Below are 24,662 nucleotides of genomic sequence, written 5' to 3' on the forward strand. Positions count from 1 at the left end.
CCCGCCGCACAGTCAGGTTCTTCATGCTGTAGGAGGACCCTACAGCCACCTGCTCAATCAAGCCTCCCCACAGCTTCACATCCATGTGCCCACTCCGGTCGGCAACCTTGCAGGCCTTCACCTCCATCCGGGTTCCATACACAGGAACCATCTCACTGGCAACTTCGCAGCTCACCACCTTCACCACAATCTCGCCAACCTAGACAATGAAAAAACACATAGTTACGCTCAAGACATTAAAAAAAACAACAATATTCTGTCCATCCTGGAAACTTGCCTAACCCAGATATTCATGTATCATGCAGCTATAAACACTCTTTCCTATCACATACGCATAGTGAAGAACCTTCACTGTAATGTACAATGACAATGTACATTATATGTACATTGTATAATGTACATTATATGTACAATGTACATTGACATTATATTGAGTTCACAGACAATCACACCCTTCCATTATCTGTTAAAAACAATTATATTTCAACAAACACATCTATGCATGGTGCTATTCATTCCAGATCTACAGTTACAATCAAATGTTCTCATGCACAATTTTACATCTACCTTGTCTCGCTGCTGCAGCTTAGCCACTTCAACTATGGTGAGGTTGCTAGTCGCACTAGGAGGCCTATGTCCGAAGTCCAACCCCTGAAGCACCTCCAGTGATGACGATCGGTTGACCATCACCCTCTGGACACCGTCATAACCTGGAAAAAACACAAAAAATACACCAATTACCATCTTCGCCAGGGCCGGCCCGAGGCAAAGGCGAAATAGGCGGTCACCTAGGGCGCCAAATGGCCAAGGGGCGCCTGGCCAAGGAGCACCAAAAAAAAAAAAAAAAAATATTTTTTATTTTTATTAAAATAATTTCATTCCGTAATCCCTACTGTCTCTATTACGCTTCGCAATGCGGTGCGGCGCCTCCGCCCAGCGCCGGGCGCCTCCCCCGTTAACAAATCGCGCAGCAGCACCCCCCCACCCCCCCCCCCCCGTCAACAAATCGCGCAGCAGCACCCCCCCCCCCCCTCCCGTCAACAAATCGCGCAGCAGCACCCCCCCCCCCCCCCCCCCCCCCCCCCCGTCAACAAATCGCGCAGCAGCACCTCCCCCCCCGTCAACAAATCGCGCAGCAGCACCCCCCGTCCCCGTCCCCCCGTCGCCTAGAGCTGCTGAAATGCTAGGGCCGGCCCTGATCTTCGCCATGTGACTCAGTGCAAGTTTAACAATAGGAAGTTCAAGTAAACTACCAGCGCACCCGGCTTTAGTAGGCTAGTCCATTTACAAACGAATAAAACAATTTCCACAATTTCAAAGAAAGCGAAAAAGTAGTACAAAGTCGCACAGAGAGCACGTTATTACTCTAAAGACACACAGTTTTTGGGATAACTTCACTAAAATGACTTCGTAGAAATTATTAGAAAAATGTACATTTCAATTTACATTGAAAATCCTCTCCGACACGAACACATAGGCTACTCTAGGAGCGCATGTTCCCTCCCTCATAGGCCTAACAACGTTTACTAATAGCAAATCAACGAATATCTAGGATATAACTAAGTAGTATCTCAACTTCCTTGTACATTTTACTGCTTAATCCGACCATATCCTACAAAAAAAACTGACAAAAACGCACCAATGGCTTTAGGTCCTATTAAAACACAATTTCTCAGAGATTAAGATATCAGCTACATTCGTTGCCTATAACATATACACTAAACATACGCTAAATATAAAATCTCAATTGTACTATTTATTTAAACTAATTGTACTTACTCAGACTCCTCTTCACATTACGGAACTTCACAGGAACATGGTCAACTGCAGCTCTCTCAAACAGGCTGTGCTTCTCGGGTGAAAACACCAGGCCTTCCTCGAAGCCATCTCTCGAAGTCTGCACTGTACATTTAAAATAACGCGTGTTGTTTCTCGACGTCTGAACCGGCGACACAGAGTGCACATAACCATCTATGGCTACTGCCTCCTCAGCAGATTTCATTCTCTTACTAGGACTTGCCATCTTGGAAAAACCAACAGTACTGTACAAGCAAATACCTTCTTGAAAATGACTGAAATCTCTCGTGGGAAAAACCTGTTTGTGCCCAGTACAAAACATCGCAACCTTTATAGAATCTCCTCACCTACCAGTTACATCATCACAGAGTTGACCTCTGATTGGACAAGCCAATATAACTGTATCACCTTACATCAGGTAACAACGCCAATTTCACCCCCCATCACCCCAAACGCCCCGCCCCCCCCTTCCACATGCGACTGCTATGCCCTTCTGTTATGTTAATAAGACATTCGTGTCCACAATGAAGCGAAAGATGTGACTTTAAAAAACTGTTGGTTTATAAAACACTGCAAGGTTTAGGGCTACTAAATACTCCAGATCTATTATGAGCCTAAAATAGAAACATCTAGGCTACAACACACTTCCAGAAACTCTGGTCTGGTGCAACTCTCAGTTCTTTCGAATCAAGACTGCAGACATTTGTTTTCACTGGTGCTTTTCCTTACATCAAACATTCCTTAGGCTAGCCTACTACACTGAACTTTTAGCTTTGCGTTTACTTAATTTTTTTCCTGTACAGCGACTTGCCTGAAGATTAGAAAAAAGGAAAGATTGTATGTTGGAAATTAGATGTTGACTTTTGTGTGCATGCAGTAGTCTAGAACAAGACAACTTGAGTGTGACTCCAATACACATCAACACATATCCTAAGTACCGGCGGGACTGCTCCAGCCTGCACCCAACTTTAAGTGCCCATTTTATCACTTCGTCGTATATAGCCAAGCCTGTAACAATTTCGCTCCAAAAACGACGCTATACAAAGTATATTTCTCATTAGTCTACACTAAACTTTAACACACGCCGTTCCCCTTATCAAACATGTTGCCTAAAGAAACCCTGCATGTGAACGTGCAATAAAAAGCCGCAATCAATACAACTATAAGCCGCGCTCCCAGTCTGAGCCGTGGTCGGACAGTGCCCCCCCTTGCCCCAGCCAATCTGCGCGCCTGGGCTATTATGAATGAAACAATACATTACCATTTCATTCAGTGGACAGTTTTCCTTAGCCTACACAACTTTTTTTCAGTGCCAGACTGGACAAAGTGGCCAAGATTAAAAATATCAGCAAATGATGCACAGTAGCCTAATGAGTACGCCTAGGCTATCATTAGATTTAGACTTTATTGTCGCAGAAGATTTGTTGACAGCTCAACACAGAAACACACAGATAAATACTATACAGTATACAGTAGCCTAATAAATAAATAACAGTATGAATAAATAACAGTATGAACAGATTATGAGTCATGATTGGTTTCGCACAAAACATGCAGCCTCTGATGCTACTAGCTGAGGACAACACAATCATTGTCCCACAGCAACCGCTGTCTGTATTATCTCGTCATATTTTTTGTATCAACAAAAGTACAAGGGAAGGTTTAGAGCTAAACACGAAATCTCATTGGCTAATGCCGATTTCTGACAATGTGATTTGCTGTAGATGCATCACGTGACATGCTTTGACAGCTCTCTGATTCTTTCGCGGGACCTTTAAAAATCTTCAAGATGCCGAAACAAAACTTGTGTAAATCACTGTCAAAAAGACAAAAACAACAGCTGACACTTGCAAGACAACAGAGGAAACAAATAAAAGAAAGTAATGGAGTCAAACAAATGAAGATCGTGAGTGAAATTCATTCACAAAGTGCCTCGATGCGAAAGCTGTCACTGGGGAAAGGAGAGGCTGACAGTGCGCCCGAGAACTGCGCAACACAGCAGTGGCTCATTCTCCACATTTCGCGGATGAATGAACTGATCACTGAGTTGATATGTCCGAACTGTGCAGGGACAGGATTAAAAATAAATATTTATCCTCAGAAACAAGGGTTCTGTAGCAGTCTTCTGCTGAAGTGCAGTCAGTGCGAGAGTCGTAATCAGTACCGCAGAAGTGTGTGTGTCTCCAAGACGTCTCCCGGAGCGATGTGACTTTTGATGTGAACGTGCGCATGGTTCTGTTGGCTCATGAATTAGGTTTGGGGTATGCAGCTCTCAGAAACATAAGCACAGTTTTAGGGATCCATGGGCTTCATCTGAAAACATACCAGAAACACACCAAGAGAGTAGCAGGTAGGTTATGAGGCTGAAATCTCTTTCTCGCTCTCTGGCTGTGTTGTAGGCTATTACATACGTGCAGTTTGACTTTTTGATAAGGGGGGGCAGTCAGTCCCAGCCCCCCCCCCCCCCCATCAAATAGGGATTATAGTGGTAAAATACATTGGAATGTGCATATTCTGTTACAGCTGCATGATTGACCCACAACATTTAAAAACATAGTGCTTATTATTTCCAATATCCACGTTTCGTTCAACTGCGCCTCCGCTGCGCCGTCCATTAGCACAAAAATTTGGAATTCGTTTCAATATAGCCTAGGCCTACTTCAAACAATATTTTCAAATAAATTCTTCCAAAAACTACAACGGAATGTATGCTACGCCTTTCATGCTTCAATGTCGGGATGTGTCATTATAAACAGCGTATTAGAATCCAGCAATTGCCTCTTCACATGTAGCCTATCTGCATTTATATCAAAGAATAATCACCAAAACAATAATAGTGCGTGCATAATCAATTTGACAACTGGACAACTGCAGTATCCAACAGTTCGTTCATGGCTAGCAATCGTAGGCCTACAGCTATGGGATTAGCTCATGTTTGGGTTGCTGTCAAAGCTGCCACTCTTATGTTGCTATAGCCGAAATTATCAGAACAATATGAACATTCAGTTGAAAGTTTTCCATCCACCCATAACTGGATGAGGAATCAGCACAAACAATTCTCACGCAAGCAGGAGCCGTTCAGTGCATTTCTCTGATCCGGAGATCTAGAGTCTCTAGACTCGAATCTCGACAGTTTGCGCATCTGGCCACCAGGGGGGACAGTGCCCCCCCTTGCCCCAGCCAATCTGCGCGCCTGGGCTATTATGAATGAAACAATAAATTACCATTTCATTCGGTGGACAATTTTCCTTAGCCTACACAACTTTTTTTCAGTGCCAGACTGGACAAAGTGGCCAAGATTAAAAATATCAGCAAATGATGCACAGTAGCCTAATGAGTACGCCTAGGCTATCATTAGATTTAGACTTTATTGTCGCAGAACATTTGTTGACAGCTCATCACAGAAACACACAGATAAATACTATACAGTATACAGTAGCCTAATAAATAAATAACAGTATGAATAAATAACTGTATGAACAGATTATAAGTCATGATTAATAGGCCTATAAATCGATAACAGTATGAACAGATTATGAGTCATGATTGGTACGCCTATAAATAGAAAACAGTATGAACAGAGATAACAGTATGAACAGATTATGAGTCATGATTGGTTTCACACAAAAAACTGAGGAAACACAGATGCATTTAAAAATATAAGTGTGTCTTTCGATGGGAGCAGGTCAGGCAGGCTTATGCTGATATGGATCCAGATGTGGTAGAGCTGCTGAGGGAAGACACAGATGCAGTTATAAATATAAGTGTGTCTTTCGATGGCACCTGGCAGAAGAGGGGCTTCAGTTCCCACACACATCGGAGTGTGCATTGACCTCCTCACAGGACTGGTCATAGACTATGAGATTTTATCCTCATATTGCCATGCTTGTGCCCTCAAAGAACACACAAAGCAACATGGGAAAATACCCATGCAGGAGTTGGAGAGTTGGAGAGAGGCGCACACAGCAGACTGTGCAAAAAACTTTCAAGGGTCAAGCAAGGCAATGGAGAAGGAGGCAGCCAGAAGAATGTGGACTCGGTCAATGAACTGCCACCAGGTGCGGTACACTGAGATGTTGTCAGATGGGGACAGTATAGCATTCATGGAGGTCGAGTCACAAAACCCATACCCTGGACATGAAATAGTGAAACTGGAGTGCATAAATCATGCCCACAAGCGGATGGGGACAGCTCTGAGGAAGTCCAGCGCAGAGGGAAGGTTAGGAGGGAGGGGAGTGGGGAAGCTGACTGCTAATAAGTGCAAAACCTTGCAAAATTCAGGGTGCCCCCAGGTTTCTTCAAGTTAAATTCAAGACTTTTTAATACCTTTTCAAGACCATTAATCCCAAAAATTAATACCTATCACGGCCTAATTTCACAGCCCGACCGACAAAGAAAAAATTAAATCCTTGAATTTCAGTGTATTCATTTTTATTTATTACTTGTAAACAAAGAAGAAACAGAACAGTCCAGTCTCTTTAGCGATTCACCAGTAAGAGTAAACAAAATAGAAAAAGTCAATTCCTGAGCTCTGCACTCTTGGCAGCAATCTCTTTGTCAAGGAGAGCAAGTTGCGCCAACTTCTCCTTATACCCTCTCCGCAGGATGTTGGATCTTGCAATAAGGTCAGACATCTTGCTCCCTGCCTTTCCCTCAGCCTCCTCTGCTAGCCTGTCTGCATCCCTGCCCAGACCCTCAGATACCTCTTCCAGGCGCTTCCTTTTCACCCTTAGCTCCTGAAGATGGTCCTATGCTACCTTCCTCCGAAGAGACTGTTCAGCTGCCTCCCTCTTCTTTCGCTCTGTCTCGAGATGGCCACGGTATCTGGTCCTGGCTGCTGCGACACTGACTAGAAGGTCTTTAGTGAGTGGAACCTGGGTAAAGGGTTGGAACAAGAGAACAAAAATCAACTACATAGCTGGCCTCTGACTTTATCCACTTATATCAACAGTATATTCTAGTCAAGCCAGGGGTATTCTTACCTGGGTAACACCTCCGTGTTGGAAAATGTAGTCACACACCAGCCTCCTTGTCACCACTGTGTCTTCCTCCAGGTTGTATGACTCCACCTCTTTATTAATCGAAAACCCTCGTTCCACTGTAGCCTGGCCATGGGAGAGTATAAGTAGCTTCTGGCAGAAGGACCACAGTTCGGGATAGGGCTCCCTGATCACACTCCTCAGGAAGATGTCCAGCCTCTTTTGCATGGGGAGGAATCCGGAGAAGTCCTCACTCCGGCTCTCCACAGACAGCAGCCTATCAAACTGTTCCAGAATAACATCCCATATAAAAATACAGATGAAAGAGAAAATGGAGAAAAACATTGATAAATAAATCATTGGGCTAGTGGGCCTTCATGAAGCCAATTCAACCAATCCAATTTGTGATAAATGAATAAGGTGTGGTCTTATTTTCATTGGTGATAAATTAATAAGGTGTAGTCTTATTTTCCTTTCTTATTCCTACCCGCAGATGTATCTGTAAGCTGTCTGTCCTGCAGGAATCTCTCGACCAGCCCTTTCATATACCTCTTGCATCGCTCAGGGTTGTTGTACATGACTGACGGGTCAAGGCACACCAGCTGCCTAACAGTCAGGAACTTGAGAGGGGACTTGTCTTGCACTTTCCTCACCATGTTTATAAGAACCTGTCTGCACTCTGACCTGTACTCAAGGACCCTGTGCTCTGACACTTTGATGCTCTATCGAGAGGGGGAAATTAGCCATGAATATAGAACACATTCAATGCCATGTTGCCTGCCTATCCCTATTTGATAAATCATCTTTTTTGTATACATCACTACCTTAAGGACGGACTCAGCACCAAGTCCAACAACGATGTCCTGTGGGCTCAGCCAGTTCTCCTTAGCCGTGACATCCAGTTTGGTCAGCTGCAGGGTCGTGAGGTCTTGAAGGACGTCAGTCTTCACAAAGCGCCTGAGTAGACTCTGTCAACAGACACGCACAAATGTCCGGTGCAGCACAAATCAAAAACATCAATGTCTAATTATTATACACAAAGTATTTATTTGTTTTACACACTCACCATAAACTCATATTGTCAAAAACATATCAATTGAGTCTGATCAGTGGTTATTATAATGTGCAGTGCGCTAAATGCCCAATGCAAAAGCATTCATACTTTATAATAATAACAATAATAAAAATGTAATAATTACCATGATCAACTCAACCAGGTCCTTGGCGAGGAATGGCAGGACAGGCTCATCGGTTTGATATTTCTTTAGGAATGGGGTGAACGTCCTGGCCAGTGCTGCGTAGTAGTGGAACTTGTCGAGGATGAGTGGATCCTTAATTGCTTCAGCAATCGTGTCATAGGATGCTGAGAGAGAGGGAGACATAGACAGACAGACAGAGAGGGAGAGACAAAGAGCGAGTGAAGCAAACAGTGAGAGAGAGACAGACATTTCAACTTAGGGCTCACTTATACTAGGTCTCCAGAGCCATGTCTTTCAAGGCTAAAAGACCACCAAGTTAAGGACATAGTTACAGGCCTACCTGTTCCTGGGTTCGGAAGTTTTTTGGTCCGCACAGCCTCCATGTAGAGGAGCAGTGATGGCCACACAGCAAGGGCTCGCTCAACAACAGGGAGGTTCTCGACCCAACGATGGACACAGAAGGACAGGGGGAACTGACTGGACCTGGTGGTTGCAATGTAGTCCTCTCTTCTAGCAGGTACATTGTGAAACAATGTGTGCATTGCCCGTAACAACTTGTCCAACTGCCATGCAGTGAACCCTCCATTGAAGGCGTTGTGCAGCGTTTGAAAGCCACAGCTGCCCACAAACACAAGCTGAACACCTAAGGGTTTCATTAGAAAATGTGATATTAAAAACCAAAATTACCTAATACAAGTGTGGATCCCATGCACACACACACATTTAATGATTGCATTATATATATCCTCACCATAAATACTACAGTTGATCACACGCACGCATGCACACACGCACACACACGCACACACACACCCACGTAATTATAGCATTATATATCCTCACCAAATACTGCAGTGATTCACATACACTCACACATATAAATGGCATTATATATATGTCCTCAACATAAACAACTGTGGATCACATGCACACACACACACACACACACACACACACACACACACGTAATAATAGCATTATTTAAATCCTCACTCACCATACTGATCTGTTTGATCCTTCTGGAAAAGGTCAAATAGTTTCCAGTTTACATTGGGCCCATCCATTGAGATGGATACCAATCGGCTGAGGTCCAGTTTGTCCATACATACCTGGGAAAATGTGTTTTGATCATTACTCTAAACTCAGAACCTAATAATTGGTCATGTAACATTGCTCAATGTGTACTATGGACAAAAGTTGGGTAACAATATATAAGCTGAAAATAAATAATAGTATATATGTATTAGGCTTACTTTGAGGTGGGAGAGCAGGTCCTTTGCCGTTGAGTGACCCATAAACTCGGAGCCGAGATATCTTGAGGCAACCTGATCATCATCCCAGAAACGGAGATGTACATCCAGCTGCTTGGACTTCGTAAATTCATTTAGGCTTTCATCAAACATTAGAACGAATGTTGACCTGTTGACTTTCGCGATCAGTTCCGATTTAATGAAAACAGCTAAGCCGAATTTGCCTATGTACGCCGTCTTGTTGTAGCCACAACTGAACGTACTGGCGATTTCGGAATCGGGGAACATGGCTTTAAATAAATGTGAAATACCTTCATTGCCATTGTATGAATTGTGTTTGGTTGGTGTAGACCCGAAGGTTGATCTGAGATCAACGACAACGTTAGGTCGTGCAGTTGTAGGAACTACCGGTAAAGTACGCTGACTAGCATTAGCCTCAGCTGCAGCTGTTTCGGGTGCATTGCCTACCGGTAGCTGGGTAACGTTAGCTAGTGTGAAAGTGGTAGCCACTGAAGGGGTTTTTTCCTTGGCTCTAACTGAGTCACAGTGTTTTGTTGACTTCGCATGGGAATCTAATGCTCCCTGTCCCATGGTTCCTAGCTGGATACGCTTTTTGCACAAGGTGCAATACGCCTCAAAAATATGGTCTACCACTCGTTTCAGCCACATTCGATAAGCTACTTTGTCCATCCATGTCTCGTTGAACTTGCATTTCCCCATAGCTACTACTTTCCGTTAACTTCACGTCTACTAACGTAGTAGCTAGCTAGCTAGCCCAGAAACGCAAACTTGTTTTTGTTTTTAGCCGTAGTTTTCGAGCGTCGTGCTTCTCCGTGTCGACTTGATTTGTTTCCCCCGGGCATGCAAGCTTCGCATTGGTTCCGCCACGCTATATTATTAATAATGATAGTAATTACGACGCTTACAATGTTAATAATAATACCGGTAGGCCTAATTAATAACGGACATTATTTGGAAAAAGTGTTTCCGAGCACAATTTTCAATCCGAGCACAATTTTCAAGAATGTCACCAAAATTCAATACCTTTTCAAGTATTTTTAAGGCATTATTTCATATTTGTTAATTCCATACTTTTTAATGCTATTTAATGTGCTCGGGCACCCTGAAAATTATTACAGAGGGGCAATTCTAAATAACCAGGGTTCTGTAGATAATATGGAGGCAGAAATATGGGCGGGTCTTCTACACTCTATGTCTACTGATGAAAATCCAATGCACACCAGGTGCAATCCCTCCTGGTGTTGGTACATAAAAGCAGAGGAGAATCGGGAAACGCCAGACAGCCACACAAGCAACTTTCTTTCAAAAACGACAGATAGGAAGCTAATACCGGTGTACCACCGAATGTCCAGTGACAGCTTGTTGCTGCGATGCAGCATGGAGGTACACAAAATGCCAACGAGTGCCTGTACTCAGTTATATGGTCACGGTGTCCAAAAACTGTCTTTGTGGGGAAAAGCAGGCTTGAAAGCCACGGATCAGGAGGAGTTCACAAAAATGGAAAGCACACTCCTAAGATATAGAGACGACTTGGAACAACAGATCAGAACGCAAAAAGACAGAAAATTCGAAATAGATGACAACGATTACAAAACCAATCAGGTCTACCCATGGAGAACCAGAATGGGCGACCCCAACACACATAACAAGCGCAACCCACGTAGAAGGGAAAGACCACATGACCAAAGCGACACGTCATCTTTCAGAGACACGGAGTCAGAGCACAGCGACAATGGACAACATGCTGGACAACATGCTAGCCACCAAGGTTATACGAATCCTCGTTTTTTTCGGTCAAACAAAACGTACCCCGGACAAAAACCCCGGAGCGGTACGCAAGCCACAAACGCAAATGCAGGAGAGGGAAGAAGAAGCCCTCCCGCCATGAAACGACATTGGACACGCAGCAACCGATACGGAAAGAATTGAGCGTGATTAATTTGACGAACACTCCACTCAGTAAAACATGTGAGTCAGCCCTTGAAAAAGACTTGTCGTAGTTACCAACTAAACAGGCTAATGATTTCAACACTGTCATTGACTTTCAAAAGTTTTACAGAACATTGAGACTGAAAGAGTTTTTCAACCCCTCCAGATTCTCACAGACCCCGAGCCTAGCCAACGCTAGTAGCAGCACAGAAGTTGACGCCCATGCTAACTTAGCCACCAACCAGGAAGTAAGTACCAATATTACCTCACGGTTCAGACCCAAGTCCACATTTTGTCCACCTAGGAGTAGAAACCCTTCCATTGAAACTTATTGCAGACTTGTAGACCAGGACATGAGACAGCTTTTAAAAAACAAAAACAGCCATAAATCTTACAACAACATGTCCAGAGAACAACGTAATGCTTTGAAAGAACTTGATGACAACAAGGAAGTGGTACTGCGCCCGGCAGATAAAGGGGGCGCTGTTTGTTTATTAACAAGGGAATACTATGTCTCTGATATCACCAGGCAACTTGCTGATGAAACCTACTACAAGCAACTGACCCGTGACCCCACAGGAGAGTTCCAAACAGATAAATTCAAAGTATTGGATGACTTCCTGGACGAAGAGGAGATCACCAAAAAAGAGTGCCAATTTATGAAGGTACAACACCCTATTACACCTGTTTTCCAAACCCTACCTAAGATCCACAAGAGCCTGGAAAATCCACCAGGACGTCCTGTTGTGTCCTCTATAGGTTCACTAACAGAGAACATTTCTGGCTTTGTAGACTCCTTCTTAAAACCGTTTGTCACAACACTGCCCTCGTATGTAAGGGACTCCATTGACCTCATACAGACCTTGAAATCTTCCCAATTCACTGATGGCCAGGTCATCCTAGCATGTATAGATGTGGTAGCCCTGTACACCAATGTACCACAATCAGGAGGCCTAGAGGCCCTGTCTTTTTACATGGACCAGCGCCCAGTAGACAGCAAACCCAGTACAGATTGCATCAGGACTTTGGCAGAACTGGTTCTCACAAAAAACATGTTCCTCTTCCAGAATGACCGGTATCTACAAACGGGAGGAGTCTCCATGGGATCAAAGATGTCATGTAACTTCGCCGCCCTCTACATGGATTTCTTTGAGAAACACTCCGTTTTCAACAAAAACCACAACCCTCTACTGGAGCACATCGGACTGTGGAAGAGGTTTGTAGCTGACATTTTTTTAGTATGGACAGGCACAGAACAACAATTGGTTGAGTTCCTCAGTTGGTTAAACCAAGCGAATGACGACTTGAAATTCACCCACACATACAGTAAACACACCGTTGATTTTTTGGATGTATCTATTACCATTGAGGATGGCATCTTCCACACCAACCTTTACAGAAAACCCACACACAGGAACACACTTCTAAAAGCAGACTCATACCACCCCATCCCATTAAAAATGAACCTGCCCATCAGTCAGTTTAACAGAGTGAGGAGAATCTGTACCAGAAAAACAGACTACGACACACAAACTACAGATCTACAGAACAGATTCCAACAAAGAGGCTACCCCAGAGAATGAGTAGACCCAGCCATCATGCGGTTCGAAAACATGACACAGCTGGAATGTTTAAACACTGTAAAAAAGAAAACTGAAGACTCAAGTGTGAAATGCCTAACCCAGTATTCCCCTGTAGGAAAGGAGCTGGCGAACACCATACAGAAACATTGGCACATAATCGACTCCGATCCGAAGCTCAAACTCCTCTTCAAGCAACCACCCAAGCTGATCTTCAAAAGACCACCGAACATACGCCAGATGATGGTACACTCGGACCTTCCTCCGGTCCCAAGACCCACGTTCCTAGACGAGATAAGACCATGCAACAGACCCTGCAACAACTGCGCACAATGTAATTTGAATACCAGATGCACAGAGTTTAAGCATTCACGTACAGGTCGTCCATACCAGATCAAGCAACACATAACATGCTCCTCCACGAACATTATTTATGCATTAAAATGTCCATGTTCTTTATTATATGTGGGAAAAACCGAGCAAGCCCTAAAAACTAGGATCTCTGAACATCGTAGCTCGATTCGCCATGGCAACGAAAAAAGCCCTGTGGCTGTGCACTTTAGATTACTCAACCACAACGTGTCTACGCTTAGATTTTTTGGCATAGAACAAGTCAGCCCACCACGGAGAGGAGGAGAAATAAGACAACTCCTACTTTGTCGTGAGCTGTTTTGGATTTATGAACTAGATTCTCTGTCCCCAAATGGTCTGAATGAAGACTTCAGCATTCAGCCATATCTATGAAGTGGCTGCCTCAGAATGGCACTCTTCATAATTCTTGACTGTAATTTTTGACTGTAATTATTTATTTGTTGCTCTTTCCCCTGGTTGTGTGCTTTTGGGTGATGACAATGGTGGCCACCATTTTGCGTTATTATTGATATATTTGTGTGTATTTGTATTTTTCTAGGGATCTTTTTAGAGGACTAAAACCTTGAAAATTGATTTGACCTGTAGTCCCATATTGCCGCCACGAGATGGCAGCAGAGATTTATTATTTTTCATTCTTTCTTTTTTCAACCCAGCTGTGGGTAATTGCAAGACTGATTACTTGTCTGTGTCTATATATGAGCATTTGTTTGCTACAATGATTCACTTGACAAAGACCCAAGGGTCGAAACGTCGTTATATTGAGATTTCAATTTTTTCTGCAAAAACCCTTGCCTTGCCTTGGTCCTCAGTTTTGCGGGTTCTCTACTTTTTCTTTATCATGGACATGTAACCCAGCACCTGACCATTTGGAGGATGTGCGTACGACTACTCTTCTTATTACTGCTCTACAACTCCCTCATTGGATGCGAAATTGTCAGATTAAATTTTGATGTCAATATAAGCATTTTTGTACAACAACACCCCCATTGCGCTTTCATCGTATTTTCATAGATATCAATGGCTAGTGCTAGCTCAATGGTAGCTCAATGTGGCTATGGTTTCTTTCGCTTGTTGGCTTTGATGCTTAATGGCTTGGCCCCGTTCATTGCTGCTTGCAGCTATATTTAGGGGCCAAGCCCCGAAGGGGGCGAAGCCCTATTGTAATTGATGGTATTATTATTATTATTATTATTATTATTATTTATCTGCCATGGAAGTCTATGGCAGGCCCTATAACCGACTGGTCGCTTTTTACGAAAATCGGCAGAGTCATAGAGGCTTAGGCCCCGCAGCAGTGGAGCAAGTCTCACATCGATTGGCCAAAAGGGGGCGCTATAGCAGCCGACTGAAGTTGCGAACTTTGAACAGGCATATCTCAGGCCCCGTTTGACCTACAGACATGACAATTTGCACACATATGTCTCTCCTCATGACGAACAAATTTGCCTCAAGGACCCATAACTTCCGGTTATATAGATTTTCCGCCATTTTGAATTTTTTGAAAAACGCTTAAAATCTATCTCCTCCTAGAGACTTTGACCAATCTGCATGACATCCGGTACACACAATCTATGGAACAATATCTAAAATTCCATCTCGGCAAAAGTTGAAAAAGTTAAATATAACAGCAACTATGAGCCAATGAAATTTGCAGAGGGCGTGGCTTTTCACATAAAGGGGTATCATTTCTTAAGGGTTGTGCAGAACACCATGCCACTTTGTAGACATCTCTGCAGATATAACCTGAGGCGGCCACTGCATTATTGGCCCAATAAAACCAAATGGGGGCGCTAGAGAGCTCATTTTCATTTTAGGCCTAACCGCCATGCAGAGTTTTCCGAAAAACAGTACAGTGGTACCACGGTATGTCTAATGGTGACTGGAGAAAGAAGAGCCTGATTGGCCACATGGTGGTGCTATAACAAGCCAAAATACATAAAAGGGGCTAAAATGCAAACTTTGAACGGTCATATCTCATGCCCCGTTGGAGCTAGATTCTTGGATGCTTTGGAGGCATATATGTCTCATCAGGTTGAACAAATTTGCCTCAAAGAGCCATGACTTCAGATTATGTTAATTTGCAACAAATAAGCATTTTTGGAAAAACACTTGAAATCTATCTCTTCCTAGGAAGTTTTGTCAATCTACATAAAGCACAGTTTATAGAATCTAGCAATGAATATCTAAAGTTCCATCTTGGCATAATTTAGAAAACTTGATGAAAGTAGCCACTGTGAGCAATCGAATATTGCAGAGGGTGTGGCTTTTCACAAAAAGGCATATAACTTTGTCAGTGTGTGAGAGGCATTTAGTGTAAAATGTGACATAGGTAGAGAGGTAATAGTTGGAGAAGGGTGCAAATGAGATTCAACTAGGGAATGTTATGACAGGTTTGATGGGAAGGTTAGTTGTCCAAAGAGTAACGAGTGCAGTGGTGTGTATTGTATGTGGCATGGGTGACAAACTGGATGGTAGAGTGGTAAAGAGTATCAAGTTTGGATAGTGTACCTTTTGCAGTATATAGCTTCACACTTCAACCAGGGAGAGGGTTTTAGCCTTTAATCTAAACACTTCATCCTGGGAGAGGACAGTAGCCCACAGACTACATAGCCTACTTACACCAAGTGTAGGGGGGGCATTCTTCTGGAAACTGTGAGGTGTAGAGAAACAAAAGTTGTGAGTGTTCTTCATAGGTAGCTGAATTATCAAGAAATCCCCGCACTGAGACTTGATGGTAGAGGTGGGCCTTCCAGGCAGATGGAAGGCCTGGAGAACGATCATGTGGCATGTAGACATGCAGAGAAATAGGTCCTAAAACATATGTACCAATAAATGTAATGAGATTCTAAAAAGGACCTGACTCTCACTTGATGCTGTCAGATTAATTGAATGTGAATGAAGTTATATAATGATGATGATGATGATGATCATGGTGATGATACTTTTGCATGAATTTGACCTGATTCACCTGGTCAGGTGACATAGATGCTCACATGCATAGCTCCAATGTAGCTATGGCGTGTTTTCCTCGTCGGCTTTGATGCGTTTGTTGCGCTTGGCCCCGTTCATTGCTGCTTGCAGCTATATTTAGGGGCCAAGCCCCGAAGGGGGCGAAGCCCTATTGTAATTGATGGTATTATTAGGGGCCAAGCCCCGAAGGGGGCGAAGCCCCTATTGTAATTGATGGTATTATTATTATTATTATTATTATTATTATTATTATTATTTATCTGCCATGGAAGTCTATGGCAGGCCCTATAACCGACTGGTCGCTTTTTACGAAACTCGGCAGAGTCATAGAGGCTTAGGCCCCGCAGCAGTGAAGCAAGTCTCACATGGATTGGCCAAAAGGGGGCGCTATAGCAGCCGACTGAAGTTGCGAAATTTGAACAGGCATATCTCAGGCCCCGTTTGACCTACAGACATGACACTTCTCACACATATGTCTCTCCTCATGATGAACAAATTTCCCTCAAGGACCCATAACTTCCGGTTATATAGATTTTCCGCCATTTTGAATTTTTTGAAAAACGCTTAAAATCTATCTCCTCCTAGAGACTTTGACCAATCTGCATGATACTGGGTACACACAGTCTAAGGACCGATATCTATAATTCCATCTCGGCAAAAGTTGAAAAAGTTAAATTTAACAGCAACTATGAGCCAATGAAAATGGCATGGGGCGTGGCTTTTCACATAAAGGGGTATACTTTCTTAAGGGTTGTGCAGAACACCACGCCACTTGGTACACATCTGTGCAGATATAACCTGAGGCGGCCACTGCATTATTGGCCCAATTAAACCAAATGGGGGCGCTAGAGAGCTCATTTTTAGTTTAGGCCTAACCGCCATGCAGAGCTTTCCGAACCACGGTACAGTGGTACCAGGGTATGTCTCATGGTCACTGGAGAAAGAAGAGCCTGATTGGCCACAGGGTGGCGCTATAACAAGACAAAATACATAAAAGGGGCTAAAATGCTAACTTTGAAAGGTCATATCTCATGCCCCGTTGGAGCTAGAGTCATGACGCTTTGGAGGCATATATGACTCATCAGGTTGAACAAATTTGCCTCAAGGAGCCATAACTTCAGATTATGTTAATTTGCAACAATCTTGCATTTTTTGAAAAACACTTAAAATCTATCTCCTCATAGGAAGTTTTGTCAATCTACATGAAGCACAGTATATATAATCTAGCAATGAATATCTAAAGTTCCATCTCGGCATAATTAAGAAAACTTGATGAAAATAGCCACTGTGAGCAATTGAATATTGCAGAGGGTGTGGCTTTTCACAAAAAGGCATACAACTTCTGAAGGAATGCATGGAACACCACAAAACCTTGTGTTCATATCAACAATGTCTGCCCGAGGCAAAGCCTCCGTTACTGGCCAGAATAAACTGTATGGGGGCGCTAGAGAGCTCATTTCCTGTTTAGGCCTAACCGCTTGGATGGTATTTTTCAAAACAGATATAGTAGTACCAGAGCATATCTTGAGTGAACTGAAGAAATATGAAGCAGTTAGGCCAAAGAGTGGCACTATAACGAGCCGAAATTCTTAAAAGTGGCTTAAATGCAATTGATTGCTGTAGCGCCCCCCGTGGCTAAATGGGGTTCATAATGCTTGTATGCGTAGCTGATGGCATGCTCTACAACTTACTAATTGGGCACAACACTGTCAGATTACATTTTGATGTTTATATAAGCATTGTTGTGCAAAGGGACCCCCATTGCACTTTCATTGTATTTTCATTGCTAGAATTAAACCAATGTGTAGTCTCTTCTTATATGAAGAATGTGCTTGTTTAACTGAAATAATCAAGATCACTACAATTGAATGCATATGGACTCCACTTTAGTTTGACAGTAGTCATTCAGGTCAATTGGATGGAAATGTAGACCTTAAATTACATAGCCTACTTACACCAAATGTATGGGTAGGAGAGGGGCATTCTTCTGAAAACTGTGAGGTTAAGAGAGAAACAAGAATTGTGAGTGTTGTTCACAGATTGCTGAATTGTCAAGCTATCCTTGCAGTGATACTTGATGGTAAAGGTGGGACTCCCAGGCAGATGTAAGGCCTGGACAATGACCAGGTGGGAGGTTGACATGCAGAGAAATAGTCACATGCATAGCTCAAATGTGGCTATGGCAGATGTTAGCCATGTTTCTGTTACACAAATGCAATCAGCGTTCATAAAGAATTGATGTGTGTGTACATCTTTAAAGTCTGCTTTAAGACTGGATATTGTGTAGAGCCATTGTAAATGAACTGGCTTTTGTAGGAGTCAGTGTGTGAGAGGCATTTAGTGTAACATGTGACATAGGTACAGAGGTGATAGTTGGAGAAGGGTCCAAATGAGATTAAACTAGGGAATGTTATGACAGGTTTGATGGGAAGGTTAGTTGTCCAAAGAGTAACGAGTGCAGTGGTGTGTATTATATGTGGCATGGGTGACAAACTGGATGGTAGAGTGGTAAAGAGTATCAAGTTTGGATAGTGTACCTTTTGCAGTATATAGCTTACACACTTCAACCAGGGAGAGGGTTTTAGCCTTCAATCTAAACACTTCATCCTGGGAGAGGACAGTAGCCCACAGACTACATAGCCTACTTACACCAAGTGTAGGGGGGCCATTCTTCTGGAAACTGTGAGGTGTAGAGAGAAACAAAAGTTGAGTGTTCTTCATAGGTAGCTGAATTATCAAGAAATCCCCGCACTGAGACTTGATGGTAAAGGTGGGCCTTCCAGGCAGATGGAAGGCCTGGAGAACGAACATGTGGCATGTAGACATGCAGAGAAATAGGTTCTAAAACATATGTACCAAAATACAATCAATGTAATGACATGCAAAAAATAAACCTCACACTCACTTGATGCCATGAATTCAATGTGATTGCACTGATTCATCTGGTCAGGCGACATATATAGATACTCACATGCAAATGGAAGGCCTGGAGAATGATCACGTGGCATGTAGACATGCAGAGAAAAAGGTCCTAAAATGTAGATAGCTCCCAAATTACAATGAATATAATGAGATGCAAAAAAGGACCTAACACTCACTTGATGCCGTCAGATGAATTGAATGTCATTGCACTTGCATGATCATATTTTTGTTGCATGAATTTAACCTGATTTACCTGGTCAGGTGACACAGACACTCATATGCATGGTTCCAATGCCACGTTTCCCTTGTTGTCTTTCTTGCGTCCATTGTGCTTGGCCCCGTTATTGCTGCTTGCAGCTATATTAAAGCTTGTAATTGAAAAGCTAATCATTTGAAATGACTTTAAAACCTAAACCGACTGGTCGCTTTTTACGAAAATGTGCATAGTAGTAGAGGGTCATGCCAAGATGCCCTGGACCGGAATATACATGGATCGGCCAAAGGGGGGCGCCATAGCAATCGATTGAATTTGAAAACTTTGAACAGGCATATCTCATGCCCCGTTTAACCTACAGTGGTGACACTTCACACACACATTCCTCTCCTCACAAGGAACAAATGCACCCCGGGGTTGCATTACTTCCGGTTATGTAAATTTTTGGCTATTTAGCATTTTTTGAAAAGCGCTTAAAATCTATCTCCTCCTAGAAAGTTTCACCGATTCAGATGGCACTCAGTACAAAGGATCTAGGGTCCAATATCTAAAGTTCCATCTCGGCACATTTTGGAAAAGTTGAATAAAACAGAAACTATGAGCCAATGAACATTGCAGAGGGTGTGGCTTTTCAAATAAAGGGTTATCATTATTGAAGGCTTGTAAAGAATAACACAAAAACGTATAGACATGTGCCTATATACATCCAGAGGTTTGCTTTGCATTATTGGCCCGATCAATTCAAAGGGGGGCGCTAGAGAGCTCATTTCCCGTTAAGGCATGACCACTATGCTGATTTTTCCGAAACCGGGTCCAGTGGCAGCAGAGCACTCCTAATGGCCACTGGAGAAAGATGAAGCAAATCGGCCACAGGGTGGCGCTATAACAAGCCAAAATTCTTAACAGTTGCTAAAACGCAATCTATTGCTGTAGCGCCCCCTGTGGTCAGATGGAGTTCCTCCTGCTTGTATGGGTAGACCATGTCCTGCTCTACAACTCCCTCATTGGATGCGAAATTGTCAGATTATTTTTGATGTCAATATAAGCATTTTTGTACAACAACACCCCCATTGCGCTTTCATCGTATTTTCATAGATATCAATGGCTAGTGCTAGCTCAATGGTAGCTCAATGTGGCTATGGTTTGTTTCGCTTGTTGGCTTTGATGCTTAATGGCTTGGCCCCGTTCATTGCTGCTTGCAGCTATATTTATTATTATTATTATTATTTATCTGCCATGGAAGTCTATGGCAGGCCCTATAACCGACTGGTCGCTTTTTACGAAAATCGGCAGAGTCATAGAGGCTTAGGCCCCGCAGCAGTGGAGCAAGTCTCACATCGATTGGCCAAAAGGGGGCGCTATAGCAGCCGACTGAAGTTGCGAACTTTGAACAGGCATATCTCAGGCCCCGTTTGACCTACAGACATGACACTTTGCACACATATGTCTCTCCTCAGGATGAACAAATTTGCCTCAAGGACCCATAACTTCCGGTTATATAGATTTTCCGCCATTTTGAATTTTTTGAAAAACGCTTAAAATCTATCTCCTCCTAGAGACTTTGACCAATCTGCATGATACTGGGTACACACAATCTAAGGACCGATATCTATAATTCCATCTCGGCAAAAGTAGAAAAAGTTAAATTTAACAGCAACTATGAGCCAATGAAAATGGCATGGGGCGTGGCTTTTCACATAAAGGGGTATACTTTCTTAAGGGTTGTGCAGAACACCACGCCACTTGGTAGACATCTGTGCAGATATAACCTGAGGCGGCCACTGCATTATTGGCCGAATCAAACCAAATGGGGGCGCTAGAGAGCTCATTTTCAGTTTAGGCCTAACCGCCATGCAGAGCTTTCCGACCCACGGTACAGTGGTACCAGGGTATGTCTAATGGTCACTTGAGAAAGAAGAGCCTGATTGGCCACAGGGTGGCGCTATAACAAGCCAAAATACATAAAAGGGGCTAAAATGCTAACTTTGAAAGGTCATATCTCATGCCCCGTTGGAGCTAGAGTCATGACACTTTGGAGGCATATATGTCTCATCAGGTTGAACAAATTTGCCTCAAAGAGCCATAACTTCAGATTATGTTAATTTGCAACAATTTTGCAATTTTAGAAAAACACTTCAAATCTATCTCCTCCTAGAAAGTTTTGTCAATCTACATGAAGCACAGTAGGTAGAATCTAGCAATGAATATCTAAAGTTCCATCTCGGCATAATTTAGAAAACTTGATGAAAAGAGCCACTATGAGCAATTGAATATTGCAGAGGGTGTGGCTTTTCACTAAAAGGCATATAACTTCTGAAGGAATGCATGGAACACCACAAAACCTTGTCAACAATGTCAGCCCGAGGCAAAGCCTCCGTCACTGGCCAGAATAAACTGTATGGGGGCGCTAGAGAGCTCATTTCCTGTTCAGGCCTAACCGCTTGGATGGTATTTCTGAAAACAGATATCGTAGTACCAGAGTATATCTTGAGGTAACTGAAGAAATATGAAGCAGTTAGGCCAAAGGGTGGCGCTATAACGAGTCAAAATTCTTAAAAGTGGCTTAAACGCAATTGATTGCTGTAGCGCCCCCCGTGGCTAAATGGGGTTCATAATGCTTGTATACGTAGCTGATGGCATGCTCTACAACTTACTAATGGGGCGCAACACTGTCAGATTACATTTTGATGTTTATATAAGCATTGTTGTGCAAAGGGACCCCAATTGCACTTTCATTGTATTTTCATTGCTAGAATTAAACCAATGTGTCCTCTCTTCTTATATGAAGAATGTGCTTGTTTAACTGAAATAATCAAGATCACTACAATTGAATGCATATGGACTCCACTTTAGTTTGACAGTAGTCATTCAGGTCAATTGGATGGAAATGTAGACCTTAAATTACATAGCCTACTTACACCAAATGTATGGGTAGGAGAGGGGCATTCTTTTGAAAACTGTGAGGTTAGGAGAGAAACAAGAATTGTGAGTGTTGTTCACCGATTGCTGAATTGTCAAGCTATCCCTGCAGTGTTATTGATGGTAAAGGTGGCTCTCCCAGGCAGATGGAAGGCCTGGACAATGACCAGGTGGGATGTCGACATGCAGAGAAATAGGTCCTAAAAATATGTCCCAAAATAGAAGAAATGTGTTGAGATGCTTAAAAGGACCTGACACTCACTTGACATCATCAGATGAATTAACTGTGATTGTGGTTGTATGATGATGCTGTTGCATGAATTTAACCTGATGCACCTTGTCAGGTGACAACGACAGTCACATGCATAGCTCAAATGTGGCTATGGCAGATGCCAGCCATGTTTCTGTTACACAAATGCTATCAGCGTTCATAAAGAATTGATGTGTGTGTACATCTTTAAAGTGTGCTTTAAGACTCTGGATATTGTGTAGAGCCATTATAAATGAACTGGCTTTTATGGGAGTCTGTGTGAGAGAGGCATTTAGTGTAACATGTGACATAGTTGTACAATGATGATGATGATCATGGTGATGATGATACTGTTGCATGAATTTGACCTGATTCACCTGGTCAGGCGACATAGATGCTCCAAGCCTAGCTCAAATGTGGCTATGGCAGATGTTGCCATGTTTCTGTTACACAAATGCAATCAGCGTTCATAAAGAATTGATGTGTGTGTACATCTTTAAAGTGTGCTTTAAGACAATGGATATTGTGTAGAGCCATTATAAATGAACTGGCTTTTGTGGGAGTCTGTGTGAGAGAGGCATTTAGTGTAACATGTGACATAGGTAGAGAGGTGATAGTTGGAGAAGGGTGCAAATGAGAATAAACTAGGGAATGTTATGACAGGTTTGATGGGAAGGTTAGTTGTCCAAACAGTAACGAGTGCAGTGGTGTGTATTGTATGTGTCGTGTGTGACAAACTGGATGGTAGAGTGGTAAAGAGTGTCACGTTTGGAAAGTGTACCTTTTGCAGTATATAGCTTACACACTTCAACCAGGGAGAGGGTTGTAGCCTTTAGTCTAAACACTTCATCCTGGGAGAGCGCAGTAGCCCACAGACTACATAGCCTACTTACACCAAGTGTAGGGGGGGCATTCTTCTGGAAACTGTGAGGTGTAGAGAGAAACAAAAGTTGTGAGTGTTCTTCATAGGTAGCTGAATTATCAAGAAATCCCCGCACTGAGACTTGATGGTAAAGGTGGGCCTTCCAGGCAGATGGAAGGCCTGGAGAATGATCATGTGGCATGTAGACATGCGGAGAAATAGGCCCTAAAACATATGTACCAAAATAAAATAAATGTAATGAGATTCTAAAAAGGACCTGACTCTCACTTGACGCTGTCAGATGAATTGAATGTGAATGCAATTGTATAATGATGATGATGATCATGGTGATGATGATACTGTTGCATGAATTTGACCTGATTCACCTGGTCAGGCGACATAGATGCTCACATGCATAGCTCCAATGTAGCTATGGCGTGTTTTCCTCGTTGGCTTTGATGCGTTAGTTGCGCTTGGCCCCGTTATTGCTGCTTGCAGCTATATTTAGGGGCCAAGCCCCGTAGGGGCGAAGACCCTATTGTAATTGGTAGTTTTATTATTATTATTTTTTCTGCCATGGAAGTCTATGGCAGGCCCTATAGCCGATTGGTAACTTTTTACGAAACTTTGCATGATGGTAGAGGCTTAGGGCCTGAAGCCATGGAGCAAGTCGCACATTGATTGGCCAAAAGGGGGCGCTATAGCAGCCGACTGAAGTTGCGAACTTTGAACAGGCATATCTCAGGCCCCGTTTGACCTACAGACATGACACTTCTCACACATATGTCTCTCCTCATGATGAACAAATTTGCCTCAAGGACCCATAACTTCCGGTTATATAGATTTTCCGCCATTTTGAATTTTTTGAAAAACGCTTAAAATCTATCTCCTCCTAGAGACTTTGACCAATCTGCATGATACTGGGTACACACAATCTAAGGACCGATATCTATAATTCCATCTCGGCAAAAGTAGAAAAAGTTACATTTAACAGCAACTATGAGCCAATGAAAATGGCATGGGGCGTGGCTTTTCACATAAAGGGGTATACTTTCTTAAGGGTTGTGCAGAACACCACGCCACTTGGTAGACATCTGTGCAGATATAACCTGAGGCGGCCACTGCATTATTGGCCGAATCAAACCAAATGGGGGCGCTAGAGAGCTCATTTTCAGTTTAGGCCTAACCGCCATGCAGAGCTTTCCGAACCACGGTACAGTGGTACCAGGGTATGTCTAATGGTCACTCGAGAAAGAAGAGCCTGATTGGCCACAGGGTGGCGCTATAACAAGCCAAAATACATAAAAGGGGCTAAAATGCTAACTTTGAAAGGTCATATCTTATGCCCCGTTGGAGCTAGAGTCATGACGCTTTGGAGGCATATATGTCTCATCAGGT

The 24,662-nt window shown here is 43.0% G+C and overlaps 2 protein-coding genes across 2 annotated transcripts in view; one reads left to right on the plus strand and one right to left on the minus strand.

Annotated features, from left to right (window-relative positions):
* Window positions 1-5,162: 5,162 nt before the first annotated feature.
* On the minus strand, window positions 5,163-10,046 carry LOC311307506 (uncharacterized protein). Its single transcript, XM_084436321.1, has 7 exons — window positions 9,229-10,046; window positions 8,973-9,084; window positions 8,316-8,618; window positions 7,976-8,139; window positions 7,601-7,744; window positions 6,780-7,061; window positions 5,163-6,671 (listed from the first exon to the last, which is right to left on the minus strand). The coding sequence occupies exons 1-7, from the start codon at window positions 9,943-9,945 to the stop codon at window positions 6,546-6,548; spliced, it is 1,848 nt and encodes a 615-aa protein (XP_084292447.1). The 5' UTR covers window positions 9,946-10,046; the 3' UTR covers window positions 5,163-6,545.
* A 736-nt stretch (window positions 10,047-10,782) lies between these two features.
* LOC311307549 (phosphatidylinositol 4,5-bisphosphate 3-kinase catalytic subunit gamma isoform) overlaps window positions 10,783-24,662 on the plus strand; it is a 52,259-nt gene continuing 38,379 nt past the window's right edge. The window contains exons 1-5 of the mRNA XM_084436365.1: window positions 10,783-11,214; window positions 11,342-11,423; window positions 11,705-11,840; window positions 12,243-12,391; window positions 12,874-13,089. Of these exons, the coding sequence (XP_084292491.1) occupies window positions 12,244-12,391; window positions 12,874-13,089 (364 nt within the window). The 5' untranslated portion in view covers window positions 10,783-11,214; window positions 11,342-11,423; window positions 11,705-11,840; window position 12,243. The remainder of the gene's footprint in view (window positions 11,215-11,341; window positions 11,424-11,704; window positions 11,841-12,242; window positions 12,392-12,873; window positions 13,090-24,662) is intronic.

Source organism: Borostomias antarcticus, assembly GCF_949987555.1.
Source record: "Borostomias antarcticus genome assembly, chromosome: 3".
Taxonomy (NCBI): Eukaryota; Metazoa; Chordata; class Actinopteri; order Stomiiformes; family Stomiidae; genus Borostomias; species Borostomias antarcticus.